We start from the raw sequence: 24,533 nt of genomic DNA on the forward strand, positions 1-24,533 counted from the left end.
ATCCTCTTTGAGGACCAAAGGACCTTTCCCTAGACTCACCTCTTTAGGCTCTGCCACCTCCTAATAGTGCCACCTGGAGATCAGGCCTTAAAAAGCTGGGCCTTTGGCGGGGGTGGAGGTGGGGTGTCACATTCTTAATCCAGACTGAAGCAGTTTGAATTGAGGTACCTAAGAAATTAGAATAGGTAGGTGACTGGAAACTAAAATTGGGGGACTCCCTGGAGCGGCAGTTTAGTAGAAAATCAAACATGAACAGAGATAATAACAAAGAGCAGTTCAGCACTTAAATGACAGTTTATTCTGTTTGTGATGCCTGTTTACAGTCTAGACAACACTGATTATCTGTGTACAGTCTAAATCCTGTGTTTTTCTTCATTTTGTTACTATGTATCTCTGTATCAGTCATTCTTAAAAGTTCCTAGACTTGAGAGCTTTATGAGTCTCAAATTCTGGTTGAGTAAGTAGGAAGAGGCCAGGTGATTCTGATATGCATAATCTTCAGTCCAGTTTGGAAAAAAAAAAAAAAAACATTCTAAAGGGTAGACAGACAGAAGACAGGATTACAGGTTTTGTTCATTTTTTTTTTCATTAAAAAAATGGACATATACTATACATGCAGTAAAACACAAACATGCTAATTATACTTTAAAAAAACTTATCTTTTTACCTGTCTCATGTATCAGAAGCTGGCTTTGAACTTTGATCCTCTTGCTTCCACCTTGCATTCATTACAGGTTTGAGCCAGCATGCCACCCAGTTCTGTACTCTCTTAACAAATTTATTGTGCCCTGCAATTCTTGTTTTCTGTTTTTTCCATACCTGCAACCCATGTTCTGATTTTTCTTTTCCCAATATAAGATGATTTTGAAAGGTATGAAGGATAGCTCAGCATAAAGATTTTGCCACCCAAGTATGTGGGCCCATATTGGGATCCCCAGCATCTATAAAAAGCCAGGTGTGACTGTTCGTGTCTATAACTATGACAGTGGATCCCATAGGCTTAAAGACCAGCCAATCTAGATGAAAGGGTTCAGCAAGAGACTCTGTCTGAAAAAAAATAAAGTGAGGAGCAATGGAGGAAGACCTCTGATGTATTCTGTGCATGCACAGGTGCTCATATATGCATACCACCCACACACACAAAGAGAGAGACTAAGTCTATTTGTTGTAGAAGTTTAAAAAGGGGTTGTGCAGTATATTCTGTTGGGCTTTTGATCAATGTGATGTTTTGAGTTTCTTCTGTGTTACAGGTGATGGTAGGTTTTTGTATGTTTGTTTTTAAGCTGCAAGCATTGTGTGATTTGTTGTGGAAAGGGTTGTTCCCAGCTTTCCACTCTTAGGAATAAAGTTGCAGTGAACATTTTATATCTCCTTATGGCAGGGTTCTTTTTTGTCTTTACAGGTGGAATTGCTGGAAAGACAGTTTCTGGGGTGGATTTCCCATTTTACAATCTGTGACGGTTAATTTCTCATCTTGACTGGATCGAGAAAGCCCCAAGAGATGAGAAAGTTCACCCCTGGGAAGAACTGTTTAAAGGTTACCCCACCTTTCATGAGGGCAGGATTATCCCTGAGGTTCTGAAGGAGGTGGGAGTTACCATGGAGTGCAGACATTTCCTTCTCTGCTGGGTGACTTCTGATGGCATCAGCTGTATGTCCAGCTTCCCCACATCCTCCTGGCCATAGGGGATCCAAAGTAAATGTGTCCCCTTAAGGCAGTGCTCTCAACCTTCCTAATGCTACGACCCTTTAATACAGTTCTTCATGTTGTGGTGAGACCCCCCAACATAAAATTACTTTTGTTGCTACTTAAGAATTGTACCTTTGCTACTCTTATAAATCATGGTGTGGAGGGAGGGAGGGTGGGATTGGGAGGGATTGAGGGAGGGGGCTACAGCTGGGATACAAAGTAAATAACCTGTGATTAATATAAAAAATAAAAATTAATTTAAAGAAGAGAAAAAATTAAATCCTAATGTAAATATCTGTGTTTTCTGATGGTCTTAGGTGACCCCTGTGAAAAGATCATTCTACCCCCAGAGTGATCGACCCAGAGGTTGAGAACCACTGCCGTAAGGTGTCTTAGCTGGGTATGTTGTTAGGAAACATAAAACTCACTGACATGCCCCTCATTTAGTCTGAGTCGTTTGCACTCTCCCTCCCCAGTGGTCTAGTCAATCATGTTGTGGCTTGAACTTTACTTTTCTGGCAATTATTGATAATTGAGTACTTTATCATGTGCTTATGGTCATTTGCATATTTTCCTTTGTGAAACGTTTGTTCAAAACAGCCAGTTTTCTGCTTACTAAATTGTAACTTTTTCTCTAGTGTGTGCCTTCCCTATTCATGCTGGTGTCTCTCATTTTATTAGAATTTTCTTTTATGTTAGTTTTCTGAGTCCTTTATAGCAATGGAGATTTTATATATATATATATATAATCTCCACACACATCTGTTTATTTAGATCAAATTTCTTGAGCAGTACAGTATATACTTTTCTGTGGAAGTATTTTCAAGAATATTGTAAGATTTCTTTACTTTCACATCCCTATTTCTCAACTCTTCTCATAGATTCCTCTTGTGATCTGCCCTGCAAATCGTGCCCCAGGTGCCACAAACCCTTGAGCATTGGCACTTGGGAGATTCCAAGCAATCAGTTACAAGCAATCCTAGGCTCACCTGACTCATTTTCCTCCTTTCAGGGATCATGATTCTATATTGCTTGTTTTCTAATTTCAAAAAATGTTTTGATATGTCATAATTAGTGATCCAAGTCTTTTGCCTTCATTTTTAACATGGGAGAGTATCAGTGCATGCTGCTGACCCTAAAACAGACCAGACTTAGAAGTATAAATTCTGCTAAATGGGAAACCTTTTTTTGGACCTTATAAAGTCAGAAAATCCTAAGGTGAGCCATCATAAATCAGGGCCATGTGTAGGGCCTAAATTTATGTCTGTCCTGCAGGAGGTCTAGCCAGTCCCATTTATTCCAGTCCTAACTGTAGTTGGGCTCTTTTTTTTTTTTTTTTTTTTTTAATTTTGTTAATTACCATAGCCCAGGGTGACCTTGAACTTATATTCATCCTGCTTGAGTCTTCTTAATTTTTCTTTTCCTCTCTTTGTTTTGTTTTCTGGGTGAGGCTTTTGCCTAAGGCCCAGCAGATGCTGGGCAAGCAAGCCCTTTCTCACTGAACTGCAGTTTACTGCATCTAAGAAGATGATAACTTACAGTGTCTGTCCCTAGCATCTTAAACATCTAGACCTGTCAATTCTTCAAAAAGTTACTTTAGTGACTCAGATTTATATATTTGCTATGTATAGAACATCTTAGAAATCTACAGAATTATATTGAGAGATAAAAGATATGGTTGATGGACAAATAAATAGACCCTGGGGTGATACCATTCATCCACTTATTCAAAAAATGGCTTTAATGTGAATACTCTAGAGTGTATTTTCTTTAGCAGTTGCAGACCTAGAAATTCACTGTGCCTGGGGAAATAGGTTTTTAGTTTAAGTAAACTTAGAAAGGACTTAATATGGAAGGCCGTCTATTTTTACATTTTATTAAGATTAGAAAGTATCAAAGCATGTTGGTCTAGTAGCTTAAACCTTTATCAGCTGTATCTGCCAATGAGCACAGCTCGTTCTTATTCTTGAGGTTGGAGACAGTGGTTCATTTTTATTTATTGGTAGACTTTGTGAAGAGCTACATAGTTGAAGGCAAGTTGTTTGCTCTCTTGAACCTCATTTTTCTATCAACACCATAGTAAGCAGCTACTGTGTAGATTTGTTTGTTTGTGTGGTACCGGGGTTGAACATGTCTCTTGTCATGCAAGGTGGGAAGTGCTTTACCACAGAGCTGTTTCCCACCCTTGTTTTACTTACTTTAAGACAGGATTTTACTTAATTGCCTAGGCTGGGCTTGAATTTGTGCTATTGCTCAGGCAGGCTTTGAACTTGTGATCATCCTATCTCAGCTTCTCAAGTAGCTAGGACTATAGGCCTGTATCGTCAGGCCGCTTATCTCATAAGACTGTTGTGAGAACTAAATAAAGTAGTTCAAATAAAGTAAGCATAGTGCTTGTACTTGGCTGCTCTTCAGTAATTGTTAAGATTGTTTTCTGAAGGTGGGAAGGGATGAGTTAGGTGGCTCAGGGACGTGGAAGTGGGGAGCTGGGAGGTGGGTATGATCAAGGTGTGTTGTATACATACATGAAATTGTTCATTTTTAAAAGAAGAGTTTCTTCTGCTTACAAGGTTCAGGTCTAAAGCTTAGAGTTGTTCTGGCTTGACCTTTTGTAACAGATATTACTGTCAACTGTCTATGTATAGAATGCTAATCCTGCTTGATTTTGGTGAACACTGTAACAGTGGTTCACGCAGGTTGTTTTACTCTGAGAAATAGCTCTATTTGTATTCATCAAGAATCTTTTTTTTTTTTATAGCTCTTTGTTACTTCCAAACATAAACCATCTCTTTAGGATACGTTTTCATGAAGAAATATTTAAAGTACAGTGCAGCTAAAAACATCATCTGCTTTCAGATCTTTCTAGAAGTTTCTGCTACATCTCCCAATCACAACTTCTGAAGCGTAAACGAAGATAACATGAAGTTACAGTGACAGCCACCCAGTGACCGACCTGAAAGGTGACAGGTGGAGTGGGGAGTGCAGTGCTGCGTCTCACAACACAGGTTCTGTGTTAAGAGCTTGACCAGTTATGCTGTGAAGACACAGGATGCAATCTGCATCCTTGTTCATTTGAAGTGCAGTGTTTGCCATGATACCAAGAAGGAAAATGGCAGCGGAAGCTTGACAGGTTTGCTTTCATAGAAATTTCTTGGCACTAAAGAGAATAGTTTTTATCTGACTGGTAAGAAAATTGAACTTCATTCCTTTACTTTCAGATGGAAGATTATTGGCAGTAATTATTGAAATTTTGATTATCAGTGGTTAGCCTGCCAGGGAAATTCTGGTTTGGGGCCTCTTTGTAGTAGTCACATAGTACAAAAGAGCATTCCGTTTCTCTTACTGAAGAGTCTGGTCAAGCTTTCAAACAACTATCTATTCAGATCTGATACATATGGAGCAGTGTAAGTACGAATCTTATGGAGGCTTTTTTATTAGTCAGTTGGACAAAGTTTTGAGTTGTGGCTCAGTGACCATGCCACACATCAGCTGGTGATATTATCAGTAGCCTGAGCCAAGACCAGAGCACTGAAAACTGCTAAAGTTATTTTTATAAAACTGTGTTTGATCTCAGTTTCTTTCTTAACCAGGCCATTACACAAGTAATTGAGACTCTATTATGTTATTTTAACAAGCTTCACAGCATAAGAACTGAGCAGTTATCCTCTGTTCCTAAGCCTCTGCTCTAACCCGGCTTCCTCCCAGCATACATACCAGAGATACTTGTACTCTGTAGCTTCTCCAGCTCCACTCTTCATGTCTCTTGGACCTCTGTCTGTGGCTGAATCCCTTATTTTCTCTTCTAACTCCACCTCCCCTGGCTGGCAGGAAGGCCAGCCCTAGTCTCTCTCCTGCTCAGCGATTGGCAGTAAGCTGCTTTATTGGCAGATCAGGGGACAATTGGGGAGCAGTTATTTACACAAAATTGAGACAGGAGGATTCTTAGAATAAGGATTGCAACCAGATATGGGAGGTACAAAAATAAGCATTTAAATTACACAGTAAACTTTATGCCTACACCAAACCTGGATGTAAATTCCTATACCTTACCTAGGTTTTAGGTTATTAAAAAATATATAAGAAGAAAACACACACACACACAAAATATAAGCCTGTTCTTCCTCTCTGGAGTATTTTTTTTTCTATAGAAATGAATTTGAGGTCTCTGAAACAATCTGAAAAGAACAAATTGGGGTATTAATTGTAAATTCTTGTAGAAAAAAAACAGCACAAAGACGACAGAACATGATATAGGTTTGAAAATAAAATTGAATGGCGGAGAACAGAGTGGGGAAAGGGCTTCAGAATAAGAAGTTAAGTTTGAAATGAAGTGAGTATTGGGCATGTGGTGCTGTAGCTGCTGAGTGTCCTCAGAGGAAAGGGGCCGGCACAGTCAAGAGTCTGGGGAGGCCAAGGTCACTCAGTGATAGAGAAATCTAGGAAAGTGCCAACAAAAGTAGAGAGAGACAGATCCTGGAGGGGAAAGGCTGCTGAGTAAGGTCATGCTGAGTAAGGTCAAAGCATTGAGTGGAGGAAAAATAAAATTCTCCTAAAGAGGGAGATATTATGTATATTATATAATATACATTATATACATATATATATATATATATATATATATATATATATATATATTACAAAATACAGTAGAAACAAGGCAGATGACATCCCATTTTGGGAAATTTAGACATTAGGAACTTGCTGTGCAATGAAGAGCAGCCATATTGGGACAGACTTGGAGGTTGCTGGTAGACTAAAGATTAAGCTTACTTAGGGAAGTGAGAATTAGTACAAAAACCAAAAGAAACAAAAACTATAAGCACAAGAGCACACAGTTTAACCGAGGTGGAGGACATGGAGGACATTCAACTTACATTGAATTTTCTGTTTTTCCTTGGGGGAGTGGGTAGGTAGCTCCCTCAGTAAATTAGTAAACCATGTGCGGTTAGAGACATGAGGCCCTGAGTCTGGATCCTAGCAGCCATATGAAAAACCAGTGTGTAGGAACGTGTACCTGTGACCTCAGGACTGGGGAGGCAGAAACTAGATTCCGAGGCTTGCCAGCTGCCATCCTAGCTCACTTGCTGAGCTCCAGGTTCAAAAGGTAGGGCCCAGCCTGTCTATACACACTCTTACACATATACTGGAAAAAAAATCCCTGTTAACTTGAGGAGCAAGGTGAATTTTATTAAATAAAATTCATCATGCCCAGAAAACTAAGGTTTTCCTTTTTTTGTTTTTGTTTTGCCTAAGGAACATAGCAATACAGTGACTTCTTTTTTTTTTTAATTTTTATTATTAGTTACATTTTATCCTACATGTAAATAAAGGAGTAGCATTGTGATTTCCTCACATAATTAGTAATCTGCAGAATGGGGACAAGATTCCCATTGTTCAGTACAAAATTGCATCTTAGAGTACACAGATGTAGGATCAAGTGTCCAGGAGAACTGGACACTTTGCACTTGTTTTATTTGGGCCAGGGTTATCCCCCAGGCTGTACTGGCTGTCAGTATTACACTGTATCACGTCTATTTCAGCTGCTTTGCCTGTAAGCAGCACATCTGTATACAAGGGAATGCACGTTGCGTGTTACTGCCAAGTCACTGTACCTTACAGCTAAACCCCAGGACTTTTGAGACTTAAGCTAGTGTTGAGGGAACCTGAATCCGTGTTGCTCTCCCATTAATTGTCCTCTGCCCTTGACCCTGTGTTTGCTTCATTTGTTGCCCCCTTCTTCCTTGAAAAGTTTTTTTAAAGAATGCGTTTATTCTGCATTTTACCCATAACCATGGGTTTATAATATAAAATTAACCTGTATCTTTCTCAGATCTGCTTTAAATAGCACTTTCTTCCAACCTAAAAATTAATCCGTATTGAATCCAATGTACAGAAATTTTTTAAAGAATATAAAATTACAATAATCAAAAACTATGCAGGGATCTCTCGGTGTTCCTTATCAATAAGTTTTTAAATATTTTAAATTTATTTTTATTTCATATACATAAATGTTTTGCCTGCATGTTTGTCTGTGTATCACTTGTATTCCTGGTATCTGAAGACATCAGTGATCCAGAAGGCATCAGATCCCCCAGAACTGGGGGTTTCTGATCCTTGTGAGCTGCCAGGCGGATGCTGGGAACTGAGGCTGGGGGAGGGCAGGCCTGCCAGAGCTATGTTCGTCATGCTGGGGCTGGCTAGAGTCTCTTCAGTCTCACTGTTCATCCATGGCTAGCCTCAGACTTTAAATTCCTCCTACATTGGTCCTGCAGGCATCAGCCAGCACTCCCAGCTTCATTATGTTTTCTGAACATCATCTTCTTTGGTTTCTTTATAATGCATTTGATTCAATAAATTTTCCTATTGCTCTGAGATATCTTCCATCTGTGATGTTTACAGCTTTAAATTTAAATTTTTGATTTTTCTTTTTTTTTTTTTTTTAAAGCCAAACTAATATTTGGACATTTACTGTAATTGGTCAAAAGTTCTAAATATTTCAGAAATTTAAGAAATAATGGGAGAGAGGAAAAGGTATTTTAAGCACTTGCAGTTTAGACTTTCTGTTAGTGATAGAAAATTTTAAAAAGAGGAAACTTGAGAGTTTTTTTGTATGTGTGTGAATGTTTTGCCTGCATGTGTGTGATTGCTACAAGCCTCCCTGGTTCTAGTTTTTTCTTCCCATCTGCCCTCATGAAAATAGCTCTCATTTGAGCAGCTAAACTGGAGATTTAAAAACTGATATATGTTTCTTTTTGGTTTCTCACATGTGGTTGGGGAATAACATGGAATAGTTCGTCTCCATTAGATTCAGACTTTTTAATTAGAGTGTATAAAATTAAAAAAATAAATGTCCTATGTTACGGATTTACAAGATTACTCTCACAAATAGTGGCTGTTTCTACATGTTTCACCTCAAACATTTGTTTTGTGGGGGTGGAGTAATAGATAATTTCCGTTCGCTTCATTATTCTTCTACATATTTATAAAATACATCGCTGGCAGTTCCACTTTTGTGCATGTCACAAAGAAACTTTCTGAGCCTAGGTCCAGGAAGGACAGAGCAAAACTAGAGAGGGAAACACTTAGAGAAACAACAAAGTTTTGTCAGAGACAATTATGAACAACCGTAAGAACACACATTTACACATTAAATAGCTAAAAGAAATAGCCTGGCTTTAATCCCAGTGCTTGGAGGCAAGGGCTGGTGGACCTCTGTGGTTCTGAGGCCATCCTCATCTACATAGCAAGGCCTGCATAGTCTTGAAAAAAATGCTTTAAGCTGCTTCTCAGTGTTTGATGGTCAGGCTTATTTCAGTTCATTAACAAAATAAAGGTTTTTGATTGTCCTGTTTCAAAATAAAATTGTTGCATGGTGGTGCATAGAACAAGGTGTTTTATTTGGGTTTATAGCTGTAATTTTGGCTAGTATGCTTCACATTTTTTTAATTGAATGAATCTAAACATCTGATTTGCTTTTCCCCTTCCCAGCACCATTCTCAGTCAGCTCTCTGAAGAACAGACTGATTTGAAGATGTTTACATTTTTTTTTCTTGTGGGAGAGCAGCTCAGTCACTAGAAATAAAAAAATGAAACTACCTTGAGTGCTTTCTTTCTTGGATTTATTGCAAGCTGTCAAATTATTTGAAGCTAGTTATTTCTCTTTAGAACTAAACTCTGGGCTAAAAGAGTGTTGTCTGTAAGTATGGAAATGAGTGGTAAATGTATCCTAAGCAATTTTATAAAAGTAAAAAGGAGAGTGTTCTCAGAGGCACTTGCGTTCTTAGACGTGTCTTGTGGTGTTCCTTGACACTTGAGGTTGTGGCATTATGAAGGAAGGAGGCAGTCTAGAGCACATTCACTCACAGTGTTCTTTGTAGGTTATTAGGAGGGCCTCGATGAGCTCACAGTTTCCCCGTTACACCCTTTTCTGGATTTAAGATTCCCACTAAGTTCTTCAACGGAAAGTTACTTGCTTTGTTGTTCAGCTGGTTTGTTGCTTAGCTGCTTTTTGGTATGAAGAGAGACGTGTTGGGGGCCTTGATGACTTGTGCCCTAAGATGTTTCACCTTATTGTGGAGGAAGTGCTGATGGGACTTCCATACACATAGATCTGGTGCTCAGTGAAAAGACTGGACTACCTCCCTGCATGTGGAAGACAAAGGCAAGAGAAACTCAGCAGGAATCTCCCAGACACCAGCAGCCTTTGCTTCTGTTATTAACACAGCCATCTCTTGCATTGATTATACATCAGAAGTCACCACTCTATAACCCCAAACTGTACCTGCCTTATATCATGTTATCCACATAGGAGAGGTGGGAATTGTTCCTATTTTTAGATGGCAAGGTTGAGACATCACACAGCTAATGAGTGCTTAAATATGACACTGGGTCCAGCTAAACCTAAAGCCTCATCTGCAGGTAGGCTGGCCAGGTAAGAAACATTTCAGTGACGGGTATGTTCTCATAGAATGCGAAACATAGCTTGTTAGGAATTTATGTCTTCTAGGTGTCCACTGTAGCAGTGTTTTATAGACTAAAAAGGAATTTTGAAGAACAAAAACAGGGAGTGAGGGTTATGTTGCTGGACTTTGTCCAGGAGTGTATAGATTAGCCACCCATAGCTTAAGTTGTAGATGAGCTGGACCTTCAGCTGCTCAGGAACACTGAAACCTCAATGCTAGAGAGTGCTAGAGAAGCTTGAATGACAGGTAGAAGATACTGGCATTTGTACTGTGGCCCAGAAGAATCAAAGGAAAGAAATAAGCCCTGAGGATGCAAGGCAGTACTGTAGCGTGGCCAGAGCCTTGGCTCTGTGTGTCTTCCGGGAGCCCCTGGCTTTGTGTACATCAGGTCAAGATGTAGGTGTTCTCCTCATACCAAGAGGCACACTTGGTGTCTGCAATGTAGATTGCTGAAGCTAGAATGCAGCTCTTCCCCGGCCCCTATGTGTTTAACTATTTCAGCCTTCCCCTTTTCATTCTCTTGCCTGAATCAAGAAGCAAAGTGCTGGTTTGGCCTAAGAACAGGATTTGAGGTGGACCTGGAGCTTCCTACCACATGACACTACAAGGAGATAGCATTTAGGAAATGAAAAATTACTTATTTTTTAAATTAGAAAAAAATAGACCTTAAATTTCCTTTTGTAACTGGGGGATATTATTATGAAGTCCATGTAACACTGTGACTCGTAATTTCTTTCTTTCTTTTATTTTTAAGCTTATTTCCCTTAGCCTGCAAAGAGAAATACAAGAACTTTTAAAGTGCTGATTCTTTATATTGGGCACATGCTAGCGCACATTCTACATGATTAGTTACAGTGGTAGCAGAATATTATAGGTGTCATGCAGGCTTACTCAAAGGATTTTGTAGTAGGTAGAGAATAGAAAGCAGAACTTTCAGGGCAGGGAAATACTCTCACCAAAGAATGCTTTCCTGCTATGCACAAGGCATGGGTCCAACATCCCTCCCTAGCATTACCAGGAAAAAAAGAAAATGAAACCAGAACATCCATAGGAAGGTTTTGAATAACAGTTTACTCTGGTTCGTTTCAACGGAATGTTGCCTCACTACACTTAAAATAGAGTAGGCCAGGAGTTCTCTTTTAAGTGTGCGTTTGGTGCCTTTGTCACGTTTCAGTGTTAGAGCCTATGCTGGCTAGGTAGAATAATCTTAGGACAAGTATGGAGGCCGGAAGTCAATGCCAGGTGTTTCCTCTTACTACCCACACTTTTCTTCCACACAGAATCTCTTTGCTGCAGGTACATGTATATGTTTAAACTATGTTTTTGAGGTTGTTTGAAAGATAAATTTACTCCTAATGTGTGCATTGATCTGTTATCCTTAATGTGGTTTTGAGATGTTTGTATATTGTTAGAAAGTTTCATTCCTATAGTATAGTATTCTGTTACATGGATATATGTGCAAACTAATGGCTTCACTCACATATTCCTGTGGTAATCTCAGTTACAGCTTTTCAAAAGTTAAATTTATTGTCTTTCTCCAAACCCTAACTTGCTGACACTATCACGCCTTATGTGTTCTTTCTCTGAAAAAGCACCTTTATCAGCGATTTGCCCAAGTTGTCTTGACACCTTCCACTCTTCATTCTGGCTTCTCAGTCATCAGCCTGTAGATTTGACTTCTAAACGTCTCTTCTCCATCTCCTCTGTGATTAATTGAGCTCTTCGCCCTCTGCCCACCCTCCGACACAGGGTTTCTCTGTGGAGCCCTGGCTTCCTAGAACCCTCTGTAGATAAGACTGGTCTTGAACTCGCAGAGATCCATCTGCCTCTCCCTCCTGAGTAGTGGGATTAAGGCTGTGCTCCACCACTGCCTGGCTGTTAATTTTTCTATAGCAGCACAGTCTTGTGTTTCCCATGCGTGGACTGCAAAGCTGACCTCTGCAGCTTCCTCCTGGTGCCCTTGGCCTCACCTACTAGGCTGAGCTGTCTTACATTGTTCATGCTCTGCCTTTTGCTCTGTCCAAACATTTACGTATTCTTCTCTCTGTCATAATTCATTCCTTTTCATTCTTCAGGGCAAAATTCTTGAGTATCACCTCCCCAGAGATTTCTTACTCACCAACTCCAAAGATAGGCTATTCTATGACCACTAAAACTTTGTACCACTTAATCTTGCCATCACTGTAGACCTAATGCTGAGGAAAGGCTGTTAGCTGACACAATCTGGACCAATTGGCTGTAGAGCTTAGTAAAATGATTCACACATAACAATCTAGTTCTTATTTTAGCAAATGTAATTACACTGGGCTCTTTGATTAAGGGGACAGGTCTTGTGTTAAGATGAGGTCATCTGTTTACAGGTCCCAACGTTCTATCTTACAAAACTCTATTCAGAATATACCATCTAAGAGGCCAGTTTGGGATTTTTAAGTAGATTCTCTTGATACATTCTAAAATTAGAATTTTTATAAATCTTCGCTACACGATTCAATTCAATTCATCGAACTAGTTTCATTGAGTATTCCAAAATCGCTCAGCTTAGACTTGCAGTCCTCCCACATTTCATCATGTTAATCAGCATTAATTAAATCCTGCCATTTAATATAAGTGGCATGAGCAGGTTTGGACATACCATAACTAACGCAGCATAACTAAGCTAGGGCTCTGCGGGTTTTGAGTGCACATGCAAGCAGTCCGCTTGTTGACATGTTGTGTACATTGTAGCAGTATAGCCTGGGAGGCTGAATCATGCACTCATTTAAGCTTACAATGCAATTGTTTTATGTAGACCTATTGCATGTGTTTCAGCTAATGTCCGCAGTGTCCGCAATAAACAGTCATCTAATTGGATTACACAGACTGGATCACAGCATAGTGTTGAGGTGATGGAAAATAATGTTTTGAAATAGTTCTGAGATTCTTCTAAAGTGTTTATAAATATGACAGCTATGCATCTGTAGTATTGTGGGTCAGCGTTAATGGTAGTATTAATATTGTATTATCATTTTCCAAACACTAAAATGCCTGAAGAATCATCTCCTATACTGACTTGACAGAAATACTTTAATCGCTCCCAATTTTTCCTATCGTCATTGAAGTGCTTCATGTGTGAGAGGATTTACTGAGCTGAGTCTGGCTGTACTTAGCCATCGAGGAGTTATTTGAGTTGGGCTGTAGTCTTCTACCCACTGTGGCATGCAATATCTTAAAACTTACTGAATCTATTTCTCATAAAACCTGGGGTAGCTCCATTATAATGAACTCCTGAAAACTATTTCAATTACTTTGTTTTCTAGGAAATGTATAATAGATACTGTTTGGTGTGAGGGTGTATTTGTCCTGTTTAGATTTTTTTAATGTAAATTTTTGTAGTAGTGAAAGTTGACCTCATTTTAATTCTCATTTTTTGCTTATTCTGTTAAATACAGGTTTTCAACAAATGCCATTTAACTTACAGAAACATTATGAAACTCATTTCAAATTATAGCTCCTTGAGAAAAGTAGTAAATATTTAGACAATTGTTTTGGCATAGGTATAGAAATGTGAAAGATTGTAACAGACATGCACTTTTATTCTAGAAGATGGTACACTTTCGACATCTAATACTTTCTTTTAGCCCTTTGCAACCACAAAGAAAAGAACTGTAAAGTAGATCCAAAAGATTTCTGCTCTGAACTAAGTACATTTCCAAAATTTTAGCAACAGAAACTCAAATATGACATTAAGATATTTGAAATGCATTCTTGATTTTTGCAACTATTTTTGCCTTACTATCAGCAATTTAAAATTTACTGCTATTATAATCCCACCCCTTATAGCATTTCCACATTAAAAAACAAAAACAAAACAATAGCAGGCCCCACTGTCTTCCCCAAATGGGAAGGAAGGAAGGAAGGAAAAATTTCTTTTTGCCATTAAAATAGACAATTTTGTATTTTGCCCTGATGCAGATGGGGGAGTCTCTGGATTAAAAACTCTGACATGCTCTTGATCCCAGTCCAGGGGCTCCAGGCTAGAAGCTGCCTTGTAGTTCTGTAAATTTCCTCCAAATTGTAACATTCCATCGTACAGGAAGCTTCCTGAAAGGGCTTCAGGATGCCACTGAAACTGACCAGATTTACTAGGCCCCTCCCTGCCAAAGTAAGCAATAAAAATGAGTGTCCCCTCAGAGGGGTTGAGTCAAGCTGCAAGGACGGCTGTGAGAGCAGACTAGTTCCATTGGAAAGGATGTTCTCCATATGGAGCTGTCTGTAGGCTGTGCAGTGGGCTCCAGGTTTCTACATTTGGGAGCTGGCACCCATGCTGGGGTGGGCTTTGGTGATGCTGCTGTCTTTGAGTCATTTCTGCTCCTGAAAGTAGCTGCTGTGAATCTCATGGCTCACCAGGTTGGACTTTGGTGGTATCCATACTTTGGCTTATAATGGTATCCGGGCTGAGTAGACATGTGTTGGGTCTCCCCAAGAAAAGTTTTGTCACAGAACATTGGCACCCACCAGAATAGGGACCTTGCAGAACCAGAGATGTGTTGTAGGGGAGTGAATGTAGAATACTGGCTGTGTGCAGCGCGGCCGAGAAGCCTGAGTGGGAGCATCTGAGGAGGACATTCTGATAGGTTGGCCTTTCCTGTACGGTGTGTGTGTTAGTGAGACCTCTGCGACAGCAGTTGCATGGCTCTTGCTTTGGGTAGTGAGACAGGCAGCTAAGGCTGAGCCATCGGATCAGCAGTGACTGGGAGGACTCCCGGAGTCGGCATCTCGGTGGCATATGGGGTGGCATGCCTGCTTGATGAGCAGGGGCCACCACCTGAATATGGAGTCGCCCTGAAAATCGTTGAAGGTGAGAGGAACTCTTGCAGTCTTTGAGATTAGCACCTCAGAGTCACAACTATCCACAAGCAAGGCAGAGGTTGCCTGGCCTCTGCCGTGTGTAGTTAGAAATGCATCTGAGGCGGAGATGTTTGTGTAAGGGAACAAGCTCAACCAAAAAAGGGAGCTGAGGCAGCATTCTCTGTGTTAGCCTCTCACCTAAAAGTAAATGAGGTAAATGAGAGGATGGGAGAAGTGGTAAAAGTGACAGAAGAGAGCCCTCCAGTCCAGCCTTTAGTAGAGAAGGAAGGCAATTCTGTGCTCCTGGGTGCAAATGGGGGCCTTAACCATGGTCCTGCACAGGAAACCAGCTGATCAGGAAATACTCAGCGCTCGAGCAGCAAAAGAGCCTGATGTAGCCTAGTTTGTGAGGCTGTAGGACATGGGTGTGGATGGGACCAGTCTGACTTCTGTGGAGACAGAAAAACTAAGTAATGTAACTTCCCATCCCTCTTAGTCAACGGCTGTGTAACCTGAGTCCTTGATGGACTGGCTTATCTGAGGTGCCCACAAATAGCAAGAAGTTGGGGAACAGACACTTTGAGGAGAATCTGTATTTGAACCCCAGCTACCGGGCCAGACAGAACTGTTCACAGAGGAATTAAGGAAAAGGTTGGTTGTTTCAGCAAGGGCCTTGAGGGTGGTGTGGACCTTAGTGGCCTTGCTGAGTAACTTAGAGCAGTACGTAAAGAGCACTCCTATACTGAGAAAACAGCCTAGAGGAGATAAGATGGTATAGCCGAGGAAGAGGCCTGTCTGGGATCCTGGAAGACAAATGTGGCAGGATTTGTATCAAGTTGGAGTTCTAAAGGAAGAACTGATAGAAACCCAAACTGGTTGCCAAGGGGTGTCTCGTGTGAGGTTTGCTCCTGACTGCTGGGACACCTTTCCCTTTAGAGCCGCAACACTTCATCAGCCATTATGTAAGTGAACCCAGTAATGCTCATGGTTCACCAAGCTGCACTTGGGTAAGAGCTGCACCTGTTCTGTCGTGGTCCTCTCTGGGGTCAGTAGATACATATTGTGAGTCTCCCCAGGGAACATGTTGTCAGATAACGCCTGTGTCCCCTGGCAGGTGTGTGCATGTAGCTTATGAGCAGCCATATAAGACATGTAGGTTTAGGTTTGGTCTTTTTTTTTTTTTTTTTTTCATGTATAACTTGCTTGATAGGAAAGTACCTTCAGAGAACAGCAAAATCTGTAAACACAGAAAATGTTCAACTTTGGAATTCTTGAGTATGACAGCTCCTTTCGTGTTGAGGATGGTACATTATTTGTTATCTGACTAGAGTCTCACTAGAGGCTAGTCAACTTTCAGAAAAGAATTGAGAGGGGGGTCAGGGTTGGTTTTGTATATTGCATATAATTTCTGTGAAAGGTTGTTTTCAGGGCTTTTGTTTTGGTCTGTGCACTTCCAACCTCCACAAGGTCTCATGATGGAGACCCTGACTGGCCTTGAACGCAGAGTTCCTCCACCTCCTGAGTGCTGGTAATAAAGAGATTCATCACTACATCCAGACTGTTCAGGGATTTTTAAAATCCCTTTAAAAATTTTAAACTCTGGGGGCTGAAGAGTTGGCTCAGCAGTTGTAAGCACTGGCTGTTCTTCCAGAGGACCCAGGTTTGATTCCCAGCACCTACATGGTGGCTCAGAATCATTACAAATGCCAGTTCCAGGGCATCAGACTCTATTTTCTGAACTCCTGAGCACCGGTACACACAAACCCTACACATAAAAATAAATTTGAAAAAATTTTAAAGCATTTTTGGATCAAGTCCCTACAAAAACTAGTCACAGGCCAGATTTGTTCAGGATGACCTGACCTCTACTACAGAAGTTGAAAACTGAAGCCAAATCTGTCCAAGAGTATAAAAGGAACTATATTTCAGTATATACTATTGAAAAGGAAAAGAGAAGGGCAGTGGGCATCAAAAGCTTAGCACAGTGAATGCAAAGGTTCCACACTAAGGAGAGAAGCACAATTATTTTATTTTCAGAAAATAAACACAGGTTACAAAGACGAGGAGAAATTGATGTAGCGCTGGTCTTCATCAGCTACACTTGGATCCCCTCAAACTTGCCAGGGTAAATTATTTCTAATGCAGGATTTTACTCTGAAAGGATAAAAAACAAGAATAAATAGAATAGTTTCATGATAGAAGAAAAATAAATTGCTGGAATTATGTAAAGGAAAGTCACAGGACAGCGCTGCCAGACATTGTTGGTTTTCACTGAAAGTTGATGGTCTGTTGAAAGCTCAGTAGATACCAAGAAGCCCATGCAAATATGAGACAGTTATTGTAGGGGAAAGAAAGTTGGTATAAGAAAGAGAAATGGCTGGGCAAGGTGGTAATCCCAGCACTCTGGCGGGCAGAAGCAGGTGGATCCCTGTGAGTTCAAGGCCAGCCTTATCTACAAATCAAGTCCAGGACAGCTAGGGCTACACAGAGAAACCCTGTCTTGGAAAAACAAACAAACATACAAATAAAAGAAAGAAAACAAGAACCAAAACGACCTACCTCTAGACAGTAATCGTGTGATCGTAGTGAAAGCAGTAAATAATAATTTAACCAGAAAGTGGGCTTTAACTATTTGTGGAAGGAAAATGTTCATTGATACCATGGTCTAAAAGAATGAAAATCCATCATCTTCATATTACAAAGTCATCAGATAATCCCTAATACAAGAAGACATTTAATAATAATACAAACTTGTTTGTCTCGCAACTGAGAAAAAACATCAACAGAAACAGCTAATTAAGATTTTAATTTTCTTGACTCTGGGAATGAATAGCAAGTATAGAAGTGTCACTAATAGTGATGTTTCTTGGTTAAGAACTTTTTAGAGCAGGGTGTGGTGGCCCACGCCATTAATCCTAGTACTCAGAAGGCTTTGGCAGGATTGCCTTGTGGCTAGCCTACGTTTGTGGCTAGCCTAGGCTACATAATAAACCTCATACCAAACAAGCCTTCTATCAGAATTTGAACTTGAAATTCAGAATTGTGTAGAACTTTTTAAATTCTTAAAGAAGTGAGAAGAAAGGAACTAGAGTAGAAAAGGGCTGGAGTGCTGGAAAAGTACCTACAGAGATGACAACAGAATCGCCAAGAACAACATGCCAGGATTTTCTGTGTTTAACAAGACTTATGAGCGAAGATCTGCAATCTTAATTTAACAAGAAGACTGGATGATAAGAAGGCATTTGAGGCGCAGTTAGTTCTGAGGGCTATGAGTTCCATCTGGTAGACCCTGACTTTGCTGTGCGCCACCTGTGGGCTCACCCATATACTTCCCATTAAATCCTAGGAAAGTACCTTGCATAGAATTAGATGTTTTCAGTGCTGCTGTTTTCACTGTATCAGGAATGTTGCTGATCCAAAAGCTTTTTCTATAATAAATGAACAGGGAGACGCCTAATTAATTTTAAGAAATGAATACTCTATTCTTTTAACTCTAGAAAATGCAAGCTAGTAAGATGGTCCCACTGACAGTTGCGTTTAAGTATGTTTCCCCATTTCTCCCAGCAGCTTTCACATCACTGAAACAAGGATAATGTGTTTGGTGTAGTCTTCGGTATTTTTTGTGAAGTACCATGAACTGTCTTAACTGGGGTTTTTGTTTGTTTTTTGAGAGGGCCATAGGGAAAGAGATGACACAGAGAGAGGGTAGATGCATAGTTTGTGCCTCTGTTTTGATCATTGCTCATGTCAGAGCCTTTCCATTGCTGCTAATGCCCCAGTGTGAACCTATGGGAGTTTAAAAACACTCTGGCCTTTAAGCCAAAAGTATTACATTCTCTTCTCCTATTCCTAGTCCTATTCAGACCGCTTCTTCAGAGTCCTGGATACAATTTGATACACTGTGGATTGGGGCTTTGAGGACATAAACCTGTCACTTGTAGAACATCAAGGAAGGTTGATAAGTAATTCAAATGTGTATGTCTGCATGCGTGTATTCACATTGTATGTGTAGCCACGTGTACGCACGCACAAAGGTTAAAGAAGACTTACAGAACTGCTGGAGGATCGAACTCCTATCATCAAAGTAGGCAGCAGTCACCTTAATTCACTGAGCCATCTCACTAATAACACCTGGTTATTATAACTTTTGAAGTATGTATTTTCCCTTTAAATACTTGAGACAAATCAGTTACCTGAAACAAGGAGACAAAATTGAGGGTCATAATGAAATCCAGTTATTGCCTAGAAAAAGGAAAGCAGAGTTCAAGATAGCTTACCTCCTTTCAGTTGACTTGATTTCTCTCTGAAAGGAAATGGAAAGTGAGGGTTGGCCTGAGCGGTACTAAAGGACCTCACTGCTGCCCAGAGTATCACCATGTGGCCAGTTCTTGGCCAAGTTGTGTTTCCCGGCTAAAAGGGAAATGTTACTGCATTTTCCAGCTGCACATGCCTCTCAGGTTAATTTGTTTCTCTCTCTTTTTTTTTTTTTTTTTTAGCTCTTCTAATCCATGGATAAAGTGGGGAAAATGTGGAACAACTTCAAATATAGGTGCCAGAATCTCTTCAGCCATGAAGGAGGAAGCCGTAATGAGAATGTGGACATGAACTCCAACAGATGTCTGTCTGTCAAAGAGAAGAGCATCAATGTGGGAGAGTCAGCTCCCCAGCAGCAGAGCAGTCCCTTAAGAGAAAACGTTGCCTTACAGCTGGGACTGAGCCCTTCAAAGACCTTTTCAAGACGAAACCAAAACTGTGCCGCGGAGATCCCTCAGGTTGTTGAAATAAGCGTTGAGAAGGACAGTGACCCCTGTGCCACCCCAGGAGCAAGGCTGGCTCGGAGAGACTCCTACTCCCGACATGCCCCGTGGGGAGGGAAGAAGAAACATTCCTGTTCCACCAAGACCCAGAGTTCACTGGATACTGAGAAAAAGTTTGGTAGAACTCGAAGCGGCCTTCAGAGGCGAGAGCGGCGCTATGGAGTCAGCTCTGTGCACGACATGGACAGTGTTTCTGGCCGGGCAGTCGGCAGTCGCTCCCTGAGGCAGAGGCTCCAGGACACTGTGGGTTTGTGTTTCCCCATGAGAACTTACAGCAAGCAGTCAAAGCCTCTCTTTTCCAACAAAAGAAAAATACATCTTTCTGAATTAATGCTGGAGAAATGCCCTTTTCCTGCTGGCTCGGATTTGGCACAGAAGTGGCATTTGATTAAACAGCATACCGCCCCTGTTAGCCCACATTCGACCTTTTTTGATACATTTGATCCATCACTGGTGTCTACAGAAGATGAGGAAGACAGACTTCGAGAGAGGAGACGGCTTAGCATCGAAGAAGGGGTGGACCCCCCTCCCAATGCACAAATACACACATTTGAAGCGACTGCACAGGTCAATCCATTGTACAAACTGGGACCAAAGTTAGCCCCTGGGATGACGGAAGTGAGTGGAGATGGTTCTGCAGTTCCGCAAACGAATTGTGACTCAGAAGAGGATTCAACCACCCTGTGTCTGCAGTCTCGGAGGCAGAAGCAGCGCCAGATGTCCGGGGACAGCCACTCGCACGTTAGCAGACAGGGTGCTTGGAAAGTTCACACGCAGATCGATTACATACACTGCCTTGTTCCAGATTTGCTTCAGATCACAGGGAATCCCTGTTACTGGGGCGTGATGGACCGATACGAAGCAGAAGCCCTTCTGGAGGGGAAACCTGAGGGCACGTTTTTGCTCAGGGACTCTGCGCAGGAGGACTACCTCTTCTCAGTGAGCTTCCGCCGCTACAACAGATCCCTGCATGCCCGAATCGAGCAGTGGAACCACAACTTCAGCTTCGATGCCCACGACCCTTGCGTGTTTCACTCCTCCACTGTCACTGGGCTGCTCGAACACTATAAGGACCCTAGCTCTTGCATGTTTTTTGAACCGTTGCTTACGATATCACTGAACAGGACTTTTCCTTTCAGCCTGCAGTATATCTGCCGTGCAGTGATCTGCAGGTGCACTACGTATGACGGGATCGATGGGCTACCCCTCCCATCCATGTTACAGGATTTTTTAAAAGAGTATCATTATAAACAAAAGGTTAGGGTTCGCTGGTTAGAGCGAGAACCAGTCAAGGCAAAGTAACTCCTGTCCCCAAAGGGCATTAACTAGGTCTGCTCTCATTTGCATCAGATAGTGCGCCCACAGGAAGCACGGTCAGCTGCTAGGGTTCCCGCCCAGAATGTGAGTTTAGTTGCTAGCCTCTGTCCGAGGGGATCTGCTCTTTCTCGGACAAAGGTGCCTAAAAACAACAGGATGATTGGCAGGTGTCTGATAGGGCTATGAAAAGAGCCAGGCAGTGGGCAGTTTGGTTTTAAATGGCTGTGACAACTGAGCAAGGCAACTCTGGGGCATTTGCTATGAAAAATTCTATTTCTTACTAAAGAACAAATTATTAATGTTGGATGGTATTTCAACAGTGTGACTAACGTTTGAAATTATTTTTTCTAAGAATTTTTCTATAACCTTCCAAAAGTAGTGATGTTTGTAGTTACTATAAATCAAGCTTTGAAAGTCCAAAACAAATAAGTAAATAAAAGACTGTTTTCCTTTTAGAGGAAAAAATAATGCAATTTTTCCGGGCCACAGGGCATCGTGCAGTGGCGATGTGGTTTGTAATCAGTCTCCCTTCCTCCTCAAAGAAAAGGACTCTCAAGTAAACCAAGTTCTCTGAGATAGTTCCTAAAGCTTCCGATGTAAAGGTGAGCGGCAGAGGTGTTTAAAGCCTCGGTGTTTGTGATGCGCTGTGAGTTCACAGGCGTGCAGCCGGAGCTTCAGGTGGGGTTGTTTCCCGAGGTGATGTGTGCAGGGCACACATTGTCTCATCCAAGTTGGAGTCTGTTCCTGTGCCCTTGAGTTTGTGAACCTGGAGGAAAGTGAGACTAGAAGATGCCCAGACACATCAGATAATAGTAAACTCCACTGGTTGCTGATGTTGAGTTGTGTTAAACTATTAAGTAATCATTTGGATGGCAGTATTTAGCTCTTTGTTGTAAGCTCATAGCAGAATTACTTAAGTACAATTTATATTATACAGTTTTAGTGCAGTTAATTCTTAACAGAAAACCTGAGGTCTAAACTGCAGATTTAAAAGGTACTGTACAACCATGATGCCTGTAAATAAATTTACTTGGCACCTTTTTGTCACTTAGAATAGTATGTAATGCAGCTTGAGTGAACGCTTCGGGAAGTGTTGTCCAGTTCTCGTGTCGCTTCTGCGTGTTGGACTGCGTTCTCAGGTCTGTCCTAGACATCTGCACTGCAGGGGCTAAGCCCATCCTGGTGTCTGTTACTGTTCTCTGTAACTGCTGCCGAGGGCTCCTCGGTTTCCGGGCCAGCTGCTTCAGGAGGTGGTTTTATATCCCTGCGGCTACTGCCAGGGCTACCGAAAAGAAATGCTATATTTGTATGCAACACTAACCCTTTGACTGCTAGCGTATGTTTCTGCTTGCCGTGCCTTGTTCTGGCTGCTTTTTCGTGCTAATAAAGTATGTTTGGTGTTCTCCTTGTATATCTGCTGTTTTATACATTTGCCACAATTTCTCTTGTATGTGGAATGGTTTGGGGTTTTTTAATAAGCATTACCTGACAACTTACTGTAGTTTATGCAAACTCACCTACAGTGTAATACTGGCCTGTCGGAATAAGCTAAGTCTAAATTGAATGCTCTCTAGCTTTCTAACCCTAATCACGTTCTATGGGAGTGTCTGTAGTCCCAGCAAATCAGTGTACAGTGTATGACAAACCCGGGAAGTGAAAGCCCTGGTGATCTCTGCTTGGCAGTGAAATACCGAGACTGGCAGTGACACAGCAGGTGGGCATTAGAGCACCCAGCTGCATCAGACACAGGTTCCACGAGGTCTGTAAGCCAGGACACCGCAGCACCACTTAGTGCTATGGGGACCATTTTAATTGATGGTAAATGCCCAAAAGGTAGACCTTTAACCAAAGACTTGCTCATTTTAATGCAAATGGGGATTGAAGGAACTTAGATTTTTCTGTTAGTGTAGTAAAAGTCCCTGAGGAACATATACCAAAGTGTTTGAGAACTTCATCCAAACCTACTTTCAAAGCAGAATGTGCAATTAAGTTGTTGTGATGTAATTATATTGCATAATTGTTGGGTCTGTTTTCTTGAGCTTATAATGTACCTGGAAAATAAACGTCTTGAGGAAAAAGAAGTCCATACTGAGTAGTGGAGGAGGACTGTGTTTGTGAGCAAGAGATGCTGTGAAGAGAGCCTGAAACTCCAAGAGAGCACTTGATGTTTTTATATGCTTGTAGCAAATTGATGTTCTCACTATAGTTTTATAGAAAATATTAATGCTTTTATGTATTTCAGAACTTTTCCTGTGTTATATGCAAATTGTTTTAAGTGTGTAACTATTGAGTTTATGTAAGCATGTGTACACTGTGCTGAAAGGCACCTATGTTTCAGTTTGTGTACAATATAAATATGCAACTTTGGGGTTAATTTTTTGTTAAAATATGAGTAGCTTACATTTAAAAAAAGAAAAATCACCAGCATGAAAGTGCACGGAAGTCTTTCTTCACTGTGTATTTTTCTGAAATCTGTTGTCCTTTGATTAAGTTTGTGTGTCTGTGTTTTGGGGGGGGGGCACATTTTATTCCAAACCAAAAAAAAAAAAAAAAAAAAAAAAAAGCTTCAGAAGTTACAGTACATAATTACACTGAGAGGGTTCTTTGGTCTATGTCTGTTTTCATTCTTTTGTTCACTTTTCCCTTTCCTGCTACCCTTGCTATTTCCCTCTTTTTCTGTGTCCCTCACTTTGTCCATATATACAGTATACGTACTTATAGACACTGTAATGTGTATGTATACATATATGCATGTTTATACACTTGTAATATTCAAAAATTGATACTGCCATCTGGCTTAAGATCATTAATGGAATATTGTACCACTTAGGTTTTTTTTTTTTTTTTTTTTTTAATCTACTCCTAAAGTGTGGCCCTGGCACTTTTGTCTTATCTGTAATAGAATCACTTTACAGAGAGAATTTATCAGTATTTTAGTATCTGCCTTGAAGCAGCAAAAAGAAAAAAAATAGTTGCTTTAAATGCAACTATAATGTAATTAAATTTCAATTTATAGTCCTAGATAAAACTATTGAGCCCAAATCATCATTCTCTATAAGCTGGTCTGTTCTTACATCCTTAAACGGTTTTTATATGATTTAAAATGGCTGAAGCCATGAAATCGGATACTTGAATTTCAAGCTTCATTTTGACAAAATCCAAAACTGATGAACGTTCAGCATTTGGGTCCAGTTGCTGTTCACCTCACCGCAGTGCTGCTCTGCTCCCTGGCACTGCCACTGACCTGATGAACCTGTGCCGGCTGGCCCTAAAGTTTACCTTCATCAAATCGCTTTTTTGGTAGAGTTAAGCTAAGCCTGAGTGGGTCAGAGTCTTAGGACTCAGAGCTAGCTCCATCTCTGAGTGGTCACAGGGGGCCATCAGTCACACCAGCTCAGTCGTCTACCTTGCATGAAACAG

The 24,533-nt window shown here is 40.9% G+C and overlaps 1 protein-coding gene across 5 annotated transcripts in view; it reads left to right on the forward strand.

The window, feature by feature from the left end:
* The window catches only part of Socs5 (suppressor of cytokine signaling 5), a 33,874-nt gene extending 10,149 nt beyond the window's left edge, over positions 1–23,725 (forward strand). Inside the window, exons 2-5 of one of the 5 annotated variants that reach the window (XM_055619342.1) lie at positions 1,403–1,772; positions 2,008–2,090; positions 4,547–4,820; positions 19,476–23,725. In XM_055619342.1, the coding sequence (XP_055475317.1) occupies positions 19,488–21,098 (1,611 nt within the window). In that variant the 5' untranslated portion in view covers positions 1,403–1,772; positions 2,008–2,090; positions 4,547–4,820; positions 19,476–19,487 and the 3' untranslated portion in view covers positions 21,099–23,725. The remainder of the gene's footprint in view (positions 1–1,402; positions 1,773–2,007; positions 2,091–4,546; positions 4,821–19,475) is intronic. The other 4 variants (XM_055619355.1, XM_055619348.1, XM_055619369.1 and 1 more) reach the window with 4 other exon arrangements.
* Positions 23,726–24,533: the final 808 nt, after the last annotated feature.

The sequence above is a fragment of the Psammomys obesus genome, unplaced genomic scaffold (genome assembly GCF_907164565.1).
Source record: "Psammomys obesus unplaced genomic scaffold, mPsaObe1.curated_primary_1811, whole genome shotgun sequence".
Lineage (NCBI taxonomy): Eukaryota > Metazoa > Chordata > Mammalia > Rodentia > Muridae > Psammomys > Psammomys obesus.